We start from the raw sequence: 23,122 nt of genomic DNA on the forward strand, positions 1-23,122 counted from the left end.
AGTAAGTGCTTGTGTCTCCCAAGTCCTTGTGCATGAACCCCGTGAACTCACAAAGGTGTGTGTGTGGATTTCAGTCAGAGAAACAACCTCAGGCCGACGCCACCATCTAGTGGCCAGAAACAGTCATTACATTTAAATGCTTCCTTAAAGGGATAGTTCGAAATTTTGGACATAAGACCTACTTTCCAACTCAGCCGGTGTGATGGAGACGTCTGGAGACGTTTTCAAGAAATTTCATTCAGTTCTTCTAGTTGCCGAGTTCGCTGATGCTATGGCTAGCACAAGTCAATGGTACAAGCTAGCATGGCATTAGAAACACTCATACTGACTCCACAGTGCACCCGAGGCAAATCGATTGTAACGGCAGACTATTGATGTACATATCTGTGTTGATAGAATGTTTGAAATAAAACCAACCTTGCAATTTGAAGGATTTATGTCTCAGCAGCAGCAGGAGCGCGTCATACTTGCGGTAGCGGCGGAAGTATAGTGCTGAGAAAGTAGTCCCTCAAAAATTCATGCGATGCGAGGTTAGTTTTGTTTCAAATATTATTCTATCAACAGATATGTACATCGATAGTCTGCCGTTACAATTGATTTGCCTCGGGTGCACTGTGGAGTCGGTATGAGTGTTTTTAATGCCATGATAGTGTGTACCATTGACGTCTCCATCACACCGGCTGAGTTGGAAAATAGGTCTTATGTCCAAAATTCCCAACTACCCCTTTAAATAATAGGGTTCAAACCAGATACTTCAAGTAAACGTGTAAACGAACGTGGTTACATGGTGATAAAGATGGAAAGGTTTGAGCACAAATGAGAAGAAAATTTGATTTATTGCTTGAAAAATTAATATCTGAACAGACAGGTAACGAATTGTTGTTGTTGTTGTGACATAATCAAACTATAATTACAAGTTTGCTTCAGCTGTCCCAACTCAAAATAGCCTCTTCGTGTACGCAAACGTGCAAGTTGCAAATTTATAAACAGTGCTCCTATTTAAAGGGTCTTAAAACAAACAAGATAAAAACTATTATTTAAACTCGTGAAAGACTGGCAAAATGATGGAGCCACGAAAAGCCAAACAACGAATGCATGAGCGTCGTCGGTAAACAACAGGACAATGACGTGACCTACAAAACCATTCCATAAGATCACAAAAGCCTAACATATAGCTAAAATAAATATAAAATCTGAATATAAAATTTAACCAATGATTAAAAGAAACAACATGATTTCAACCGAGACTCTGCCATACGACCTTTGGCCTATGACAGAGTTAAGGTTTTGCATAAATAAATACTGACCTAAAGTAAGTTCTGAATTAACTTACATTTTTAGGAAATTAGGGGTGAAAAGGAGGCTGCTGCTTCAGCAAATATTCTAGGATCCTCAGAGAAGTCAAATGATAAGATGATCTGCATGGTGTGATTATGGGCTAACTCAAGGGCCAGTGGTTACATTATTTCCAGCCATTCCTCTAACAGTAACATATGACGTGTCCGTCTGACTTACTCGTCAGCATCAGCGAACTGCTCTGGCTCAGTGGGGACATTGAAGCAGGACCATTTGACGGGGCGTCGATGGTGTGCGGCCGGGCTGTAGTTGGCCGTCACCGGCAGGCCGACTGTGTCCAACTGCTTTATCGTCGTGTTCCGCACAGAAAAATGAAGCAAGTCTTCTGGACCTGAAGAAAGCACAAAAAAAACCGTAACACATGTGGACTTGATGTGAATCCTGAATATTCCACGTACATAATTTTTTGACTTTCGATTAAAGGTGCATTATGTAATGAATCTAAAGCAACTGGCCATAAAATCCTCCTAATATGTCACAGAGACTCAGGAATAATGTTCATATAGGGTCGAAGGTCTAAGGACAGAGGATGTTACCAACCCTGTGAAGTCCCGTGAGACAAACTATGTTTTGTAAACTGTGGGCTATATAAATAAAGATTGATTGATTGATTGATATAACAAACTGAACTCACCAACAACAACAGTACAGACAAAATATTCGCATTAAAAAAAATATTTTGCAGACTGCTAATGTGGCGCCACCTACAGCCGTCTACCAATCATTGCAGTCAGTAGAGTCTCGGCTGCCGAGCAACCACGGGTTGCCAGTTACGTCAGAAAACAAAACCTAAAAGACCTCAGTATTTTGAATTTGAATGTAGTAACTGTTTTTGGCCACATTCTTACATATGGCACCTTTAAGTGTGTTTACCATAAGGCGTGTCACCAAAACACATCTTTTCCCAGCCAGTGACCATGACCTCTTGGATCTCACTCTCCCAATCCTCCTCTTGCAGTGGCACCATGACGTCAGCCTCGCTAAAAAAAAAGTTGACACAAATTTAATAACACTTGCAAGTGGATTGTTCTATGATAAGGTAAATATAAAGATAAGATCAGGGTTCGTACACTTTTTTAGCAATAGTTTTCCATAACCTTTCCAAGACCGAAAATCGGTGCCATCCCACAGTCTTACATGAATGTCCGTTTGTTTTGACTGCAAACCTTTCGTCAAATAAAAAAAACATATGCAGTTTGTTGCGACACGTCTATCATTATCAGCATTTTGCACGTACGTGGTCTGCGTCTTTCAGTAGCCAAAGCTTTTTTACTGTTCACGTTTTGGTTCACGCCTGCAGTACACACTTGCAGCCACTGTGTGGCATCGTCTGCATGTGAATTGTCGTCTCATTTTTTTTTTTTTACCTCCGAGTAAGAACACCCCCGGAAGTGTGTTGCCTTGTGTTTTTAGCTTCTCCGTTAGCTTTCGTGTGTTAGCCGGCAAAACCCACATGCCAGGACTGAACGATCGTCTCCGTACGTCTTATTTACATAGACGCAGTTAAATCACATCACACTCGTTGAAACTACACTTTCCTGGCATTTTGTCGTTGAATAGAGCATCTCAAAATCCATGTGAGGACTGGAGGGTCGCTAAGCAGGGCACCAGTGATCTGCTCGTTTCTGCTTGACACTTCCGCGTCAATTTAAATTTTAATCGCGCATTACATCATTTTATTTATGTTTTAACGCATCCAAAATATTATCCATGTAATATGTCCATGACTTTTCCAAAACTTTACAGGAAATCTTGTTTATCATTAACTTTTCAAGGACCTAGAAAATGCATTTTCAATTTCCAAAACTTTTCCAGGCTTTTCATGACCGTACGAACCCTGTAAGATAGATAGACTTTAAACTTTAAATTATGATGCGATTAATAAAATGTTCAAAATGTTAGATATGGTAAGCTCACCTGATCTTCCGTCTAAATGTCTTCCTTCTTGGCCTCCTCTTCATTGCTGTTGCTGACGGACAAGGCTCTGGAGCACTTTGGTCACAATTACCGGTCAGAGCGACAGAATGCGAACCGGTGGCCCCGTTGACCGAGACGCCGCGTGAAACGTCTCCATTGCCGACCCTGCCAGCTGCTGAGGCACCGGTCACAGCTGAAATCATACCTCCTTGTTTCCTGAATGTCCTTGGAGGAGCTGCCTGTGTACCATTACCTCTGTACCCGTGGTTAATATGACCATTAACCGTGTGCCGCGGTTTGGAAGCACCATTCGGGACGCCAGATGGCACGCTCTTACCGACTCTAGCGGCAGTAGGTGGGCAGCCATCGTGTGAAGCGACTCCGTTAGCCAAACCTGTGCCTGGGACCCGACAACTGACCTGATCGTTCGATTTAAAGGTGTCGTGATGCGTTCCTCTTCTTCTACCGATGAAGTTCAAACCATTGTGAGGCATCGCGTCACCTGCGATGTACAGAAGAAGATTAGCAGCGGAAGAGTGAGCGGCATGACTCAAGATGTGACTTGGATTACATTCCACAACATGGACTGTTTACACTCCTGCCCTCAGGACGGAGGTACAGGAGTGCCAAATGCAGGACAATCCGTCTAAAGAACTCGTTCTACCCCACTGCCATCAGAATCCTGAACAGCTGAGCAGGACTACAATTGTCACTTTAAACCTGACACATATCACTTTAAATCTGTTGCACAACACGTGTGCACTTTATGTACAGTTCTTCTTACTCACGCACATGTTTATACTTATTTCATGCATATATATTATTTTAGTTTTTTGATAATATTTATTTACTATTTTTTCTTATGTATATTATACTTTTTAAAACATTTCTTTCTACTTTATGCTGGTATTTTTGAGTGGACAGCAAAGTAAGAATTTCATTGTACAGGGAAACGTGTTTCTTTACTGTGCATATGACAATAAACACTTTGAAGCTTTGAATCTTGAATCTTGAATTTACAGTGGTCGATAATCTGTAAATCTAATTCATATTCAGTACTGATCTGATATTGGTCAAAAACATTGGACCTATATCCTAGGGAAAAATTAGAAATACAATACAACCAAAAAATCCATAAATATTGTGTAAATACTTAGCACAGAGTGTATCAGAAGTAAATAAAAAGCAGCATTGGCAATACTGTAAAAATACTGTAATAAATAAAATATATGCAAGGTCCTGTTTTGAAATAAAAACAAAAAACAAGGCCCAGTATTTACAATTCATTTTAAAGATGTATGTCTGCAGTCGTAAAAACAGTGAAACTCTGAACTAACAAGGGCTGGTGTAGTTGACAATAACCAGCTTTATCATTGAAGCTAGTTAGTGAGCCATGTTATCTGTAAAAACAATAAAATATTCATCATTTTATATCACTTTACTGCTTTATCAATAAGAGGAAAAGTGCACACGTGTTAACAGTTAACGAGTTAACAAGCCGCCTATACACCAGTTAATTACGTGTACTTTTTCCACACTTTTCATCAAACTATGTGTATTATATATCATTTTTAATTTTACTTTTTATTTATACTGTGGTGGAACTCTAAACGCCAAGTATTGCTATAGGTGTGTCTAGAAAAATAAGGTGAAAATAGCAGCTTAACTTTGAGAAACTGTTAGCTAGCTAGCTAGCTGCTAGGCACCTGCTAACACCGCTCAGTGGCTAACGTCGTGATTGACAGTTGTGTTTGTGTGTAAATGTAAATGTTTACCAAGACAAAGTAACGGTGGGACCTAATAATGACTTAGGTAACACTCTTCTGTATTTGTTTGAGCTAGATAGTGAGCCGTGTTATCTGTAAAAACAATAAAATATTCATCATTTTATATAATAAATAAGAAGAGTCTGCGTTATGTAAAGTGCACGCACAGTTAACGAGTTAACTAGCTGTATAAACATGTTAATTACGTGTACTTTTATCACACTTTTCATCAAACTATGTATATAATATATCATTTTTAATTTTACTTTTTATTCATATGCTGGTGGAAGTCTAAGCGCAAGTTTAACGATACAGAAATATCGTAAAATTAGGTGAAAATAGCAGCTTAATTTAACTATTAGCTAGAAACTGTTAGCTAGCTAGCCGTTAGCCACCTGCTAACACCGCTCGGTGGCTGACGTCGTGATTGACAGTTATTTCTTACCAGGACAAAATAACGATGTTATCACGTGAAGAATAAAAAATAACTCGATAATAAAAACCGTGATTCTTTTCAATTTAGTCCGGTGACATCTTACCTGAACCGGTCTGGATCCTGGAGCACAAACACACACCTCCTCCCCCAGGTAGCAGTGACCCACACTGATTGACTGCGGGGTTGTTTGAGGGCGGAGGAAGATGAGGCGCCGGTAGAGGGCGCTGGAGTGCGAAACAAATGGTTCAAGTTTCCTGTTCCTGTTGATTTTTGGTGTTGTTGTTATTGGTAAACGCTTTCTGTGTTTGTTTGTTAGATTACATACGATTATAAAACAGTTTTCAACAGTAAAAAAACACATAAAGTGGTTTGATGTTTTACAAATTTAAGTTTATTATATAAATGGCCACGAGGACAAAAACATTTTCAATTTCATGAGACTCCGTCACTGCCAAAACCATTTTATTGCCATTTATATAGTGACTACATTGCATTGGATAGCCCAAACAGGAAATTTCAAATCTAGGTTGGCACAAGCAGCTATCGAGTGAAAAGATTCGTGGAACAAATCAAAACACAAACGAGCAGGTACTAAAGCTGGAAAATAAGTTAATATTGCTCATATTACTCACCGTTTTAGTTCAGGTTAGGAAGACAATTTACAATCACGCAACGACCCCAAATTTGAAGCAAATTGAAAAGAAATGGACTCACCGTGACTGACAAAGTGTGAAATTTGTGAAATAAAAAAATATTACATTGACAAAATATTCCCAAAATGCTATCCTGGCGCTGAGCGACGCCGCTTTCCCACCAGGACACCTTACAAGCGATCGCAAGCTGCTCACAACTTGATAAAACGGTATATAAAATCTCATCGTATCAATCTGAAAAAGAGTGGCGAGTGGCACGTGAATACAAATTATCACTATGTAATTACAATAACATTTACAATTCAAGAAAAATAGTTAAGTCCGACATTGACATCGTCGAAAACCGTGTAAATCTACAGCAACACCGTCCTCAAAGAAGGCACAGGCAGAACCATGCAAAAAGGAAAACACACGTTTGTTTGTTTGTTTGTTTGTTTTTGTGCAAGGAAGCAAAACTCAAGTTTCAAATGATCTCACATAATAACACAGCGGACTGAAATTCTGTGCCCTCCCCAAAAAATAATGACCTCTTCATTACAGTACGGAATACTGCGCACGTGATGTGTCACACACCCAGATTTGACTTTTAAATTCAAACAGTGACACATCCAAATTGTACATTCATGATATTTACAGTAAAAGGACCGTTTCAGAGAGACATTTTGGGCATTCAGTGCTACAATCTACCACCTGTAATCCGCGTTGCCACGGCTACCAGACACTGAGAGACCTGTACATTCACTTCATTACATTTCTGTGCAACATCGTTGAGAATCCTTCCCATCTCATACATTGCTGGCGAACATCAGCCGTGGAAGTACAGTTTTAAAGACCTAAGGGCCACTTCTCGGTGAAAATAAATGTTCTCTATTGGTTCTGATTGACTCTGCAAGTGCTATTTCAAAGTTCCAGGAAGACGCCGTTTTAAAGAAAAGGAACAAAAAAACAGTAAACTCATCCTTCATTTAACCCTCGCTAAACTTCCTTTACAAGCATCGTCCGACTTCCCACATCTTTTTGGTTCTTTTTTACTTCACTTATAATCGATTTATTCTTCATTTCTTTCTCAAACCACTCTCCGACTCCATCCTCAGTCTTCCTTAAACACCTGCTTGTCCAAGAACATCACATCGTCGTCTCACTGCATGCGTCTCTCCACATCGTACCGAGTGGTCCGTCTAATATTATTACACCAGAGAACGGTAGAATCGGCTCGGTTTAAATTATTCCAGTTAGATTATATATCCAGTGTTACTACATTGAACCACCGAGTCGATGCTGAAAGATAATCCAGTTTTGTCCTGTGAGATCAAAGCTGCGGCAGAGGTCACAGTTCAGAGAGACAAAGACGCTAAAGAGTCCCAGAAGTGTCACCGGCTCTTAAATCAAGTTATTTTCCTCCCACAAACAGCAGGGGGCGATGGATGGCTACACATGTATCCCCGGTGTCAGAGACATCTCTCTTGTCTGTAAATGTTTCCACACAACTGGAGCGATCGTCGTCCCCCGGGGAGACGGAGAGCGATTCAACGTTCCAGTTGGGTCATTGCTACTTCTTTATCTCCAGGATGGAAGGGTTGTGGTCCAGGATGGAGAGGATGATTTTGTCCATGTACTGACGCAGGCGCAGGTTGATCTCCTCCTGCTCCTTCAGGGCTTCCATGATCTACAGAGAGAGAAAAATGCACTTTTCAGATTAATTCATTCTACGGTTTACGCAACAGTTCCTTTATTAAATGTACTAAATTGATTAAAGCGGACCTAGACCGGCAGTTCCAATTAACGCTGTTTTTTTTAGTGTGTATCTGCGTCATTACCTTGTTTAAGAAGCCCTGAAGGTTCTAAACAAACAGTTCAGCCACTGCTGAGAACGCTGTGTTTTATTGTAATCTCGGGGCTCAGCGAGATCTCTGAAAAAACCCGGTCCGGTTACGTAAACAGCGGTTCTCCGGAACAGCAGATCCTCCTGCTCCGGGCACTAGTCCGGGCACGTCCGGTTGCGTACATTGAACCGTAGAAGAAGAATAACGTCCGTTGTGGAGGTGTTTCACGAGGTCCTGTTTCACAGTGTCTTCTGACTCTGGGTCTGACTCCGGGTCAAAGGTCGTCAAAGGGACTGCGGCGGGGAGTCGTGAAGAAGCTATTTTTAAACACTGTTGAATCAATGTTTTGACAATGAGGAGCAGTGCATCCACCTTTCCAGAGGGGGGAGCTGTGCTTCTGAGAGCGGATGTGCTGAATAGTATTGGTCAATCACAAGACTGAGAGTTGAGTCTCAAATCTCGCAGCTGGGGAACAGCGTCAGAAAAGAGGATTTCTATCGGCTCGTTTACCGCAACTCGGAGGTTTTTGACCATAAAAACAAGTTAATGTATGTAAGTATTAAGTAGTATGTGCAACAGGACCACTATAGGTCCGCTTTAATAGAAACAAACATATCTCTTTGTATGTGTTTTTATGCACAGATAATGTGGATTTCCATGGTGCCGGTCATCAGTGCTGCACAAAATAGAAAATACTGCATTTTTAAAATACATAATGTGTATTATTCCACGCTTACCTGGTCTCTAGAGGCGTTTTCTATCTCCGCGGCCAGCGACTGGGCCTTGGTCTGCGTGGCAAACAGGTTCTTGGCTTCGTACAAGCTGAGACTGAGGATCTGACCGTTGAGCTCGTCGTTTTGCTCCCTCAGTTTCTGGTTCTCCTGTAAAAACACAGGTTCACGATGAGTCGGAGAAGAGGAGGGGTTCACATCAGGGCTGAGAATGTTGTTGTTATTTTTTTTTATGACCACTACTCAAAGCCTCACGCAGCCCATAATAAAGCCTCAAACGCCGCATTTTGTGCCTCATCCAGCAGCAAACACAGCAAATCACAGCAGATCACCTACGGGACACAACGTGGGTTATGTGTGTGTTACTGAACAAACGGCTCCTTCAGTGTTACGTGAGTTTCCATGAATGAGTTACGGTGAGTTTGCTTTCACCACTGTTCTTTTTTTTTTAGAAGAGAGATCGCAAAAAAAATCCACTCTACTCCGTCGTTATTAGTGGTTAATCGACATGTTCAGCAGTCAGAGACGCAATTTTACCATCAGGCCGGGTTGAAGCCAAGCCCGAGACAACGTCAGGTGCTGGAATTCAGAGGGAAGAAAGGCCTGGGATGCAAATCGCTGCACACACACACACACATATACATACAGTCATAGTGCACAGGCAATAAAAGAGCGACCATAACCTGTCAAATTAAATCCATCATTGACACACAGCTCCATAATTTGTGCAACCACAGACTTCACCTAAAACGGACTGAAAGTGATATTAAATGACATCATTAAAGAGAAATACCTGCAGACTGAAGCTGCGATCACACCATTCATATCATTACACTTCTTCTATGTCTGTACTTAAGTGTGATAAGTGTGGTTCAAGGCTGCAGGAGGTGCCTTATCTTCCTTTTTCAGTCTGTGATAAATGCTCAGTCACTGATAAAATGCAGACGCCGTATGAATCAGCAATTTCTCTCCGGCTGGTTGAGTATCATTTACCTTTTTTGGTGAATGTTTACTTTCACATTGCCCCGTCGTCCCATGTCCCAGCGTACGAACGAGTTTTAAGAGTCGCTCGTGTGTACTTTAAGTGGGATTATCAGCCAGGGAAAACACTCTCACCTACTTCCTTATCTCCGGTGTTTGCTTTGCACCAGGTCTGTGCACTTTGCAGAGACGCGAAACTGTAGCATAATATTTGAGTCTCTGACTTGAAGCCCGCAGATACTCTTATATTTAAAAGTTGTAACGTGGGCCTGAAACTGTGATTCTGTAACGCAACGTACCCACTTTTAGGATAAATAAACTTTATAAACTATAACTTCAATATGAATCAAGACCCACATCCATAAACCAAGACTCTGTTATGGTTATTAAGTGTGAATCATTTCAATGTCAGCACTGAATGAGCCTGCGTGGCACTGGAGAAAGGCTACAAATAACTTGTTATGCATATCAGAGTACAGCAAATTAAGACCTTGCCCTGAATGAAACAGTATTTGTCACTGAAGGTTGCACTTCCTGTTACCAGTAGGTGGCGCAATGACTGGCTTTGCAGGTTTTCTTTGTGGACATAATGCAGTGTTGCGTGCTATTCCTTCAAACATACTTTTGGCCACCACCATGTACTGTGTGGCTAGTGGGAACACAAAATGTGTTTTTTTTTAAAAATACAATTCCTGCAAAATTCATTTGATCGCCATAAAACTTGCACAGGTCCTCGCCACATGTGGTGTATGATGAGTTTTTGTGCATGGAAAAGCCTCAGAATTGTGCTAAATGATGATGGGAAAATAATTCCCAGTCATGTCGGGGCTGTCAAACAAACATACAGACTACTCTACGTAGTATAATAAACTACAATAAGATTTAAAGATGAGAAAATGGCTAATAAATAGCAACTGGAGACACTTTAGATAAATAGAATAAATAAAAACATCATACATTTCGTCATAATCCTGGATTCAGGAACCAAAATCTAAGTTGTTTTATGATGATCGCAGCATCTTCAACACGTCTGTGAAATCACTCGCTCAAGAACTGGTAGAATAAAGCGTTTGTTTGTTACCTGCTTGAGTCTCTTGACCTCGTGTTCCAGCTCCATCTCCCTGGTCCTGCTGTTGAAGTCGGCCATGCTGGTCGAGGAGGACGTTCTGCCGCGGCCGGGCCGTTCCGTCTCCAGCTTGAACATCTGCAAATGCTCCAGCTCTCGACGCAGGTCCTCGATCAGCTGCGGGAAAGACACACACACACACACAGAGAGACGGAACCCGCGTCATAAGACGAGTGAGAAAAGGATCTATTTGTTAAGGGTGTGTCTGAGTGCACACAGCAGCCCCTCCCACCTCCTGCATGGCTTCCTTCTCTTTGTGGAACTGCAGTCTGTTCTGTCTCAGTTTGTCCATCATTTTCCTGTAGAGATCCATCTCATCCCTGAGGCGCAGACTCGTGTCCTCCAGCTTGTCTGTCATTCTTTGTTTCTCCTGTTAATGGACACACACAGTTTTCTTTTATTGATTTAGTAGTAGTGTTTTTTTTTTTATAGTCACATCTATTGTGTGTCCTTCTGTACAGTAAACTCAGAAGTAAGTTGTGTTTCATCTCATTTAAATCCAATTCCAATGCTCCATAACACACGTGTGGAGCTGAACACCACAGGGTTTGGTGATATTTACATACTGCACAGTGTGTACCGTCTCAAACTAAAAGGTGTGGTTCACTGTGAAACATCCTGATAGTTCTTGTATATTCACACACTTGGTTAAAAACAACTCACTAAAATGTTAAAGGGGTGTTGACACAGGTGATTATTCCTCTTACCGGTATCTATGTCAGTAATTAACTGCTGGATGTATTAATTACTTCAGTGAAGACAGATTGATGAAACAAAGCAAATAAACAAAGAGAAAAGTAAATAAGTAACTTACTTCGTCCAGTTTCTCCGTCTGTGACTTGAGTCGACACATGTTCAGAGACATTTCACTGTTCTCCTCCTCCAACTGCTTCACTCTGAGAAACACATATGTTTACCACTATTTTTATATATGTACAGTATATTAGGGATGCGAATCACATGGTATCTCACAATACGCGATACATGGTCCACAATACCATTAATATGACGATACAACGATTCTGTGAAAATAAATATATATATACACATACATATTTAGGGTGCCTTTACACGACAACGCTCCCGGGTGAAACCGACAAAATATATTATCAGATGTGCCTTTCTTTTAGACGGCGATGGCGTTTTTGGGGCTTAAAAAACGCAAAAAAATGAAGCCACCCTCCGTCGTGTTCCCGTCTAAAGGGTTTAAAACGCAAAAGTGAGCTCTGAGCTGCTCACGCTGGATATCCTCCCGTACGCGTTGACGTCAGATCCATGTGCAGTACAGCCAAACAACAACAAACATGTCGAATTATATCCATCAGTCAGACATTCAAGTCGCCCTAGCTGCTACTTCGCGCTACTAGAGAGAAGTAGAAAGAAGTTTCAATGCTCCTGCGCTCCTGCTGTTGTTGTATGACAGTGCTTCACAGTGCCACCTAGCCACCTGGCATGCATACTACATCAAATTTCACACACTTTTGCGTCACCGTGTGCGTGCAGATTTCCACCTAAAAACGCTCGTCTAAACACGGAATAAAAAGTGGGAACGCAACGACCACTTTTGCGGTTTGTGTTCAGATCGTTGTCGTGTAAAGCAAAGCCATAGTTTTAGATTCTGAATTTGGGATTTAAAGCACTTTATAGCATTTATAGCGCGTGTGTGTACTGCATGCGTCTCACCGGTTGTTGAGCAGCTCCGTCTGCGTGGTCATGTCTCTCTCCATCTTGCCGTAGCTCTCTCGATGTCGCCTCAGCTTCTCCAAAATGTTCTGCTCCGCTCGCGTCTCCTGGTCTTTCAGCTGCTCCTCCAGCTCATTAACCCTGCAGCGATCGACACATTGCGTCCAATACTGCCTTACTCTGCCTTGTGTTACAGGTTACATAACAAACGATATGTATTTCTGTACCTGTGCACAAGCTGCGTGTTCTCCTGCTTCAGCTTGGACTTGATGTCGCCATTCATCAGGATCTCATTCTCCAGCTCTAACACCTTCTTCTCCAGAAAAGTCACCTGAGAGAAACGGAGAGAGAGCTGAGTCACTAACCTCCAAGTTTACACTGATTGTGAATGTGTTCAACTATAAAACGTCAAAGTACATTTGCGTTCTCGAGCCGAAGGTGAAATTAACACCGTTTATTCACAAACGTTGGTATACCTTCTCGTTGATGTCGACGTCGCACGAGTCGATGCTGTCTCTGAAAAGGTCCTCCGTGCTGCCGTTGCTGCTGCTGAGGTTGCTGTTGTGAAGCAGCTGCCTGCACAAACGCACAATGATTCACACGTTACTGAGAGGAAGGAAACAGCTGAAGAAACAGAGCCAGGTGAGGACCATCTGGTCTGTGTGTGTGTGTGTGTGAGACTGTGAGATAAACATTCGAGGAAAAAGAGGACGGAAGAAGAAGAAGAAGAAGCTGGTGCAAACCAAACCCGATATTAGTCCTAAAGACACACGTGAAATTGTCAAGATGCAACTGCAGCCGACTCGTTAGAGGCATTAGAGAGGAAGACGTGATCGGAGCAGACAGAGAGGACAGTAGTGGGAACAGAGACAGAGCGCCAAGCCTTATATTAAATACATAGATCAGGTCTGACAGGCCATTTTCGGCTCCGTCGCCATAATGAAGTTACTGAGGGTGGAAATAGGCACAAAAGCCTCGATACAAAACATTTCAGTAAGTACAGACCAACAGGCCGCGAGTCTCGTCTTCATTATGGGGACAAAAATCAAGTCCTTACGATGTAAACGACTACGTTTTAAGGTGAAGACGTGTTTTAAACGTAGGTTAAAGTCAGGGTCAGTTGCAATTATGGGTAAGATTAGAGTAAAAGTCTCCAGGAAATGAATGTAAGTCAATGTCAATATCCTCTGAAGTCATGGAAGCCAAATGAAATGAATATTAGAGCCCACGCGTGCAGTATAAAGCAAATGTACATATAAAGTGAATGTGGAGTAAACACAGAGTTGAGGAACATACCTTCCAAAAGCAGTGCTGGACATTTTCCTGTTTGGGCTGGAAAAGCAGAAACAAAAAGGACAGTTATTACATTTATTTTACAATGAACCAGCTCAACAATACACTGATAAATAAGATTTAGGCTTTTCAATGTGACAGAGAGTGAAACAGTGCTCTTTATACATAAAAACAAACTTTAAATTTCAATTTACGTCCCCTAACGTTTTGGATTTAGAAGAAGAATCATTTAAAAGTCTCTGTTACCAAGTTAAATGTAAAGAAACAGTATGGCTCCCACTGAACTGAAAGAACATGAAAGATTTACCTTGTGTCCTAAAGCAAATTCATTGAATGTCTCCAGGTCTTCAGTGAGGATGAAAACATTTAAATAAATGGTATAAAGTTATCAGAACACACGCCGTGCTCCTTCTTCTGTGCATTCTTGTTATCTTAGAGATGTTTTCATCTCTGTATTCACTTCCTCACAAAGTAAAATCCTATGATCGATCGATACGTTGTCATTTGTATAATTTATATCTCCTCGACCGCTCGTTCTTTCATTCCTATCTCTGCTTCATTATTCATGAGGGGAAAGCATCGGCCTCATTAGGAGAAACATGCTGGATTATAGATTCATTTCTGCTCTACAGGGGGAATCGTGATGAGTCAACAGAGAGAAGACGGGACAATCCTCCTCAGGGCAAGAAAACATTATCCGACCTAAACCGTCTGTGTGTATGTGTGGGCATTTTTGTCTAGGACTCACAACTTTGAGGGTTTTCTTTTCAGGGTTAAGACGTTGGTTTTAGGAGTTAGGAGTTAGAATTAAAACAAGTTTGTGTGTATGTGTGTGTGTTTGTGCACAGACGCAGACTGTACACTATTAATGATCACCATGGATTTGGTTTCCAATAATAGGTTTCCCATTACAGCAGCCGATGAGGTCAGCACACACAGTGACAGACTTGTATAACAATTAATTAGTCTTTCCATCTGCATCCATGTGAACGATGACCAAACAGGAGCACGGAACCAGACGCTCTGTGAGTATCCTGCACAACAGTGTACTACAGTGGATTTTCATATATCACTGTTAAAATGACCTGCCATGATAATAATTATTAACATTATGTATTCAGACAAACGTATCTGTCTGTGTTTTCTCAATTAGAAGCTTCTATTAATCAGGTTTTTATTATAATAATATGTAATAATATTATCATAATATCAGGTTTAATCTGTACAAAACAGATTTGATTAGTCTTGGCTTCTTTTGTATGTGTTTTTAGGGCAGGTGCAATATTTATTATCCTTTTAATTATCTTTATTCATATTTTGTCAATCATGTGTCCTTTTGCTCAATGTTAATTCACACATAATTGTTCCTAAAGCTCCAGGAATCATGTCCCTTTGAAGACAATAATAATAATATATTTGATAACAGTCACAGGTGTTTTCGGTTGATGTCCTGTAACTGTGTTATGTGTTTATATGTGTGTATATTATGTGTGTGTATATCTTACCTGTTGGTCTTGAGGTTCTTGAGGCGAGCCTCCAGGTCATTGAGGAGGTTGACCTTCTTGCTGCACTGAGAGCAATAGACATCCATCATTTCACCGGTGTAATGTTGCCGCACCTTACGAGGAGTCTGACCCGCACTGTAAACAACAGACCGTGACAATACTGTGAGCGCTCAGAGACACGATACGACTGTGTGTACGTATATAAAACCATCGTCGAAATGATAATTAACAATAACTAAGAGAGGGGAGGAGTTCTGATCGTCTATGAAAGTATTTTCAGTAACAAATACATTTTATGATCAAAATCCAGGTCATATTCTATATTAAAATGTAAATCTCCACGCTCACTCCACTGAGAGATATTTGTCTCCTTGGATGATGGAAGCAGGCGTTGCCGCTCCACCAGCCGAGAACTTTAATTCCATTAACCACAGGCCTTTGATAATAAATATTCATCAAGGGGAAGAACTCCCCTAAAGCTACAGCTACACATTTATTAAGACTCGTAATAGTAATATTAAACAGGTAATGACTCTGGAGCGATATTGTGAAGTTCCAGTATGTTTTACATTTTGCTTTATCATGACTCCGCTCCACTGGCTCCCGGTTCACCACAGGATTCAATTAAAAATGTATTAAAGTTATTATTGTTTCTGGACAAGTGTCTTAATGGAGCTGCTCCACCTTTACTCACTGACCTACTTCAGCTTTACTTAGTTTGCTTTATTATTTCTGTACAGCACTGTGCTCAGCAATGTCGCTTTTAAATGTGCTTTAGGAATAAATTGGATCGGACTTAACGCACAGAAGCATCGACACAATCAATTTTTGGGCCAATGAAGATGATTTGTGTGTTAATTATCTTGTCTTATTTGTCTTAATCAAATAACATAATCAGGACTTTAGTACATAATTATTATTCGCCAAGCTACTCATTGTCATATGCACTGTTTACAATGTTTATTGCAGCAAACTAACTCATAATACTATACTGCACTGTAACCTCTATTCCTCTAATACTTTTATTTTTATTAATCTTCTATTACTTAATGTTTTTCATACATATTTTACCTGCCTGTTTTTAGTTTTTTTATCGTATAAAGGTCCTTTTTCGATGCTTTTTAATGTTTTATGTAAAGCACGTTGAATTTCTTTGTTGTTGAAAGGTGTTATACACATACACTTGCCTTGCCTTACTAACTAAATACACTAAACCGTCTCAACCATGTAAATGTCAAGCATTGTATGCGTTTACATGCACAAAAAAAAAATCTATTATTATCGGATTTTCGTAGTTATTCAAGTGCTCATGTAAACGGAATAAACCGATATCATTATCAGTTTATTGCCGTTAACACACCTAGGTTTCTATCAATAATCTGATTTCTTAGAGACATGTATATGTAAACATGACATGTATACACCTTGTACAACGGTTTATTCCAGTTACGCGATTATTGTAATTATAGTAATTGGTTTTTTTAGTGTGCATGTAAAACACACTCAGTGATACCAAAAGTGTCTCTTCCTCTTACCTGGAGGGAACCGATGAACCGAGGTCAGAGTAGCCGTTGGTTCGAGTCTCGTCGTCCGGACACGGGCTGCTGAGAGCGTAGTCCGGTTCGTCTCCCTCGCCGTAGTCCTCAAACTGCTCCTCGTTCAGAGACGCCGAGGAACGCGTCGACAGGTCGGAGGTGACCGAGATGGTCGTCTGACCGCACCTGGAGGGGAAAAAAGAGGGTGACGTTGCAGCATCTGCGGACATGTTTTAAAGGCTGTGAAACAGAGCATCATCTAAAAGGAGACTGGAGTCAGACGTGGAGGCAGACAGTGAAGTAGACATCAGTTAAAAAAATAATACAGGATTAAGCGGTGCTTACTTCTCCCCCGGGAGAAAGAGATCCCCCAGAGCGTCGTCTTTGTCCCCTGGTCTGCTCAGACCGTCGGAGGAGTCTGAGCCTTGGGTGCTCTCCACAGCGCTGTCTCTGTCCGACTCCCTCTCCCTGGCCTCGTCTGCCGCCTCGTCCTCTCCCGGGAACAGCTGGTACTCGGGGACGAGGTCAGGATAGGCTCGCGTGCACATGATGACCGGACAATCCCGCTCCTTCTCAACACCCTGAAGAACCACGACAAACGACGACGAGAACGACACGGAGATGAGCGACTAGAAAACAACGACCTTTGTTATTCAAAGTGATTTTGTGATGGTCTTTCTGTGTTTTAATCCTTCTGACCAAAAATTCAATCCATTTATTGCCTCAGCTCATGCATGACAGTGGTAATTGTTAGATCTTTTCTCATTAGTATAGTCAAATTCATAGTAATAAATGTGTCATTAGATGGGTTTTTATGCACATTTCCAAATTATACATTATTAAAACCAGAATGGAAACACATAAAATCTGAAATACCCTTGAAATATCGCATAAAAGTTCACTCTTCTTAGTAGAAGCAAATATCACTACAATAACAGATCATCAGCGTCAACAAAGCACTATATCTCTGCAAACTAACTCCCGACATTTGCTTAAATGTGCATTTTCTGTTGCAGAACCTTTAAATAAAATCTAGCAAATAACCCTAATCCACCTCCACACACATACCAACCAATAATCCCAACATATTTTTAAATCTTTTACTCCATAAAAAGAATGAAAACAAGACACGACTGAAACCTGTGGAATGTTTCTTGTGTGGACTTCCAATTTACTAAATCCTCTCATTGTGGGAATGGTCTTAAGTTCACAGTGGGGGTCTGCAGGAGTGAAAGGGCAACGGGTCAAAGGTCACGGGCCTTGTTCAGTCTAGTTTCACTCTTTAGCAGCTCAAACGTCGACTAACGCAACGGAGAACAACGACTTATCTCGGCGTGACAAACGAGTGAGACACAAATCACACGGGGAAGAAGGGGGGAGGTGAAGATGAGAGTAAAGAGAGAGTTAGAGGACAGGGAGTGATATTATGGTCTGTGTGAGCAGCAAAAAGTGGAGAAGGAACAAAACAAGGTACGGTTTAAACTACACAACTGCAGTGAACATGAGGAATAACGCCAGGAGAGAGTGAAACAGAGTAAGAAGTAAAAACTGTGTGGATATGAGAGACGTGAAGAAGAAGAAAGAAGGAAAGAAATCAAAGATTTTAGTGACAGAGATTTGGTCTCATTATCCTGGATTAAGCCTGGAAGCAAACAAAAGTATCTCGGAATGACTTGAAATTTACCATCATAATAGTCGGCATCGCCATGAACAAGGATCTGTCAAAAATATTTGCAAAGCTCTTAAGGAATATTTTTCATGAATTTTTGAAAATTCAGGAAATGATAATTTGCTCTGATGCACTTTGACAGTGAGCTGAGTTTCTTCTCAAAAATGAAAAGTATCTCGGAATGACTTGAAATTTACCATCTTAATAGTCGGCATCACCCTGAACAAGGATCCGTTGAAAATATTTGCAAAGCTCTTAAGGAATAATTTTAACGATTTTTTGAAAATCAGGAAATGATCCATTTGCCCTGATGCACTTTGACAGTGAGCTGACTTTCTTCTCAAAAACGAAAAGTATCTCGGAATGACTTGAAATTTACCATCATAATAGTCGGCATCACCCTGAACAAGGATCCGTTGAAAATATTTGCAAAGCTCTTAAGGAATAATTTTAACGATTTTTTGAAAATCAGGAAATGATCCATTTTCCCTGATACACTTTGACAGTGAGCTGACTTTCTTCTCAAAAAAGAAAAGTATCTCGGAATGACTTGAAATTTACCATCATAATAGTCGGCATCGCCCTGATCAAGGATCCGTTGAAAATATTTGAAAAACTCTTAAGGAATATTTTTCATGAATTTTTGAAAATTCAGGAAATGATCATTTGCTCTTATGCACTTTGACAGTGAGCTGACTTTCTTCTCAAAAACGAAAAGTATCTCGGAATGACTTGAAATTTACCATCATATTAGTCGGCATCGCTCTGAACAAGTGTCCGTTGAAAATATTTGCAAAGCTCTTAAATAATAATTTTAACTATTTTTTGAAAATCAGGAAATGATCCCTTGTCCTGATGCACTTTGACAGACATAAACCACGTTTTCAGAACTTAGATGATTAAATCCTTGTTTATCTTATAAGTTCTGCCTCAATAGTCTTTATTTATTAAGTACTTATCTGTTAATAATAACTTGCGCTCCAAAATCATCTCATTAAAATCAAATTAGATGAAAAACGATGTAAGACAGGTATTTTGAAAGGAAAAATTTTTTTTTTTAAACTCACATTACTCAAGAACACTGCTTTTTATAAAGTCGCTATAAGACTAAACATTAAGAATCCAGCACTAGCCTGCACTTTTATAAACAGCCAACATGAGGTCTGAGCTTGACTCACGCAGGGGAAAAATGATTAAGGTCCCTTTAGCTCGTTTTAGACCAGACTCTTTATTCCCTGCAGCAGAGGAAAGACGCTTTTAGTGAGTGGTAAGCAAATGCACTACAGTTTAGAGTCTCCAAAAACAGCAGCTAACACTGCGAGTTTGACAAATGATGATGCACTCGTTCTGAGGAAGTGAGCGGAGCATGTTTTCCCCTATAGAGACCTATCGCTCATAAATGATACCAATAAAATGTCAGAGTTTATTCCAAATACAGAGCCAAGGCTGTAATTAAAGGTGAAGTAAGTAGTTTATAGTGCCATCTAGAGGAGAGGCTGAAATTTACAACAAAGAACTGCTCCTTTGCTCACCCCCTCCCTTCCCTGAGCGCTACGGTGTCCTCAGCCGGTCAAACGTCGTCCTCGTCGTCTTTCTCCGTGTCAGCAGATGAGGTTCGTGAGGCGAGGGAGAGGGCGGAGCTACCGCGGCCGTAGCAGACGAAGCGGAGAGAGTGGAGGCGGGACTTCCTGCTACAAGTAAAGAGACGCTTGATTTGTTCTCTCGCGTTTGTCCTTACAGGCTCCGGTAGAAACATGGCGTCTCGCTGCTAACAGTGGCTATGCAACCGCGGCCCGCGACCATGTTATTTTACATGACTTTTTGAAACACTACGAAAATGAAACATAAACTATTATACAACGACTAGACAATGCAGGAGCACATAATATGTATAAAAAAGTGGATTTTGGGTCATATAAACCCATAAATACTACACAGTGTCCCTTTAAGAATTGAACATGCAAATATTACCTCATGTTAGACTGTTAACCTAATGAGCAAACACCCAACCTGACCTGAACACGTGAAAATTCATCGCTTTGTTTTCAATAACTGCATTAATGTTTATGCAAATCACTGCAGGGAATTGTGTCGTCTAATTGACTTCAAACCGCTTTTCAAAGTATGTCGCGCACTTTCTGTGACCTTTGATTTGCTGCTCAAGCGCTCTTGGATGAAAACACTGAGCAGAAAAGAACTTGTTAGAGGAGAACAGAGGCACATGTGCCATCACTGAAGGTGCCAATTAAAGCTTTGCTTGACGAGCACTTCACCAAACAGTGAGCGTGGAATTTATACAACCGGTTTTCATTTCTCATCGCACCTTCAAAGGCTTGAGACTTGGGTTTCAGGTTTAGGGTTTGGACTCGAGGTCAATATCAGCATTAAGCTTAACCACGTCCAAGTATGTGTGTTTGTTTGTTTATTAGTATAGTGCGTTTATAGTTTATCTTTCACTATACCCGCCCCGCTACAAAAAAAAAGCCTCGGGGCGGGTAACTGCCAAAACATGAGGCTACAAAGTGTTTCGAGTTCCTCGATACGCGAGAGCACAAACGGCAAAGGCTGCCAAACATCGTCCGAGGCAGCCTGTGGCTTTGAAGCGAGGAGGATGCCAAAGATGTACTGTGCTTTAAAACTGCAGCAGTGCAGGCTGCTGAAGCCTGATGGGTCCTCACATCCTCTTCAGGGCAAAGGAAGAGTCTTCTTATCACGAGTAAACAAACCCACTCGGTTTGTTTCATCGCGTTGGAGAACTAATTTTACAATTGCGACCCATGCTATTTTCCAGTGTCTCATGATCGTAAATGTTGCGTTTAAGCCAAGGTTTCAAAGAATTTAAAGACGTAAAAGCAAATTATAGTTCGTCTGCACGGCATGAAATTGAACTAAAAGGGAAATAAAAGAAGAATCCGATCTCTCTTTCGTCAAAGGCTTTGTGTCCCAGTTAAAAACGCAGATACTTCCCATCCAGAGAATGTGAAACCAGAGAAAGAAAAGATGCAAGAGACGGTGAAGAACGTCTCACTCTCCGACACTTCACAAGTTGTGTCTTTGTGCTCAATGTGAGCGTGTATATTACAGTCTGTATGCAAAACAATGTGTATATACTATACTGTGTATGTGTGAGTGAGTGAGCGTACTGGTTTGTTAAAAATTAGCTTCTGCGTGTGCTCAATTATCACGTCACATATTGTATTACATGTCATGTGCGACTGAATAAACAAGTTTACCCAGTCCACTTTCCCTGGTAAAGTACCAGTCAGACATACTGTACAGTATTGTCTCGATTTTCTAAGGAACAGAACAGTTATTATTATATTTAGCCTTTCAGGACAAATGGACTGAACTGTGCTCGGCTTTTTAAAGTTTTTATTTTATTCTCTAGTGCAGCTTCAATAGAAAAGAAGATGAAGAGACAGCAGAGGACACTCGATGAGAAGATTTAAAGAGACAGAAAAACCTGCACAACCTGCACAAACACCATCAATAATTTTGAGGATTTACTGTATTTTCCACAAAAACGGTTTTATATTATGCAAATCACGTCTATGTGCTGCAGTTCGTGGTCTCAAAGAGGGAAAAGCAAGAAGAGCAAACCGCGTTCTTTCCTCTGGTCTCTCTATAATGATCGGGATTCCTCGTGGACGTTTACATCACACACACACACACACACACACGTCACATTTTTCCAATTATCACCTCAGCATCACCTCGGGTTATTTTGAGCCGTGAGCAGCGAGAGAATTTAAAATGAGATGCAAACACAACGTCAACGCTGTGCAGAATCAAAATGAAAAATGAAGTTGTTCTGTGTTTATTGAGTGAGATGCTTTTGTGTTCTGTTATCGCTAAACTTTAGGTTAGAGACACTGTATAAATTAACGTGGTTATTAACCCCAGTAAGAAGTGACCCATACACCATTTTAAACAACAACAACAACAACAACAACATCTCCTCTCACGCTTTGGTCTGTGCTGAGAGAAAATCATATTTCAGATCCAACCATTAATCTCCGTTTTCTGGAACAGTGGGAAATTATGTTGATTATTGATCTGCATGCAAGACAGAGGGGAGGAGATGGCTTTGAACTTGCCAGACTGCGACTGTGCAAGAGTGCTGTGATACGAATATCTCTCGTTTGCTGACAGAAATCAGTATGATGGGATTTCCATGTGTCAAATTTCGTTTAATTTGATGATAAATCTGCAGAACACGTATTAGTAAAAGACATATTTTAGACAAATGCCATGTTCTTCGTGTGAAGTTTTGTCTCCAGGGTCACAGGTGTCTGTCTGCGAGAGACTGTAAATCGTTTTTAAGGAGTGTCCTGTCGGAGGAGTGTCATTTGAGAGTGAATTAAAGGATTTAAACGGTAGTTTCTAGTCGTATAACGAGTCAGACGGTCACAGTCCGTGTTGCTAAAGAATTGACGCAACACGAGCCGTCATCGGCACTGACGAAGCTTTGACATGAGAGTGAGTCAACGGTAAATGAACTGGAAGAAGTAAAAGGACAGATTACGTATGAGGAAAGAAAAAATTGAATAAAGGAGGAAGAGGAAAAACAACAACAACAACAGCAGTCTCTCTCTCTGCTTGTGTTTATCAGACTGAACGGGCGTTTCTCTGCATCTCTTCTCCTTCA

The 23,122-nt window shown here is 40.8% G+C and overlaps 1 protein-coding gene across 1 annotated transcript; it reads right to left on the reverse strand.

Annotated features, from left to right (window-relative positions):
• Positions 1-7,677: 7,677 nt before the first annotated feature.
• rab11fip4b (RAB11 family interacting protein 4 (class II) b) lies at positions 7,678-17,353 on the reverse strand (the record flags this gene model as incomplete). The annotated part of the gene is made up of 12 exons (XM_083909278.1): positions 7,678-7,794; positions 8,689-8,832; positions 10,745-10,906; positions 11,022-11,159; positions 11,604-11,685; positions 12,473-12,613; positions 12,700-12,803; positions 12,949-13,048; positions 13,769-13,804; positions 15,271-15,405; positions 16,806-16,991; positions 17,151-17,353. 12 exons carry the CDS (start codon positions 17,351-17,353, stop codon positions 7,678-7,680), a joined length of 1,548 nt encoding a protein of 515 aa, XP_083765404.1.
• Positions 17,354-23,122: the final 5,769 nt, after the last annotated feature.

The sequence above is a fragment of the Microchirus variegatus genome, assembly GCF_963457635.1.
Source record: "Microchirus variegatus genome assembly, chromosome: 23".
Taxonomy (NCBI): Eukaryota; Metazoa; Chordata; class Actinopteri; order Pleuronectiformes; family Soleidae; genus Microchirus; species Microchirus variegatus.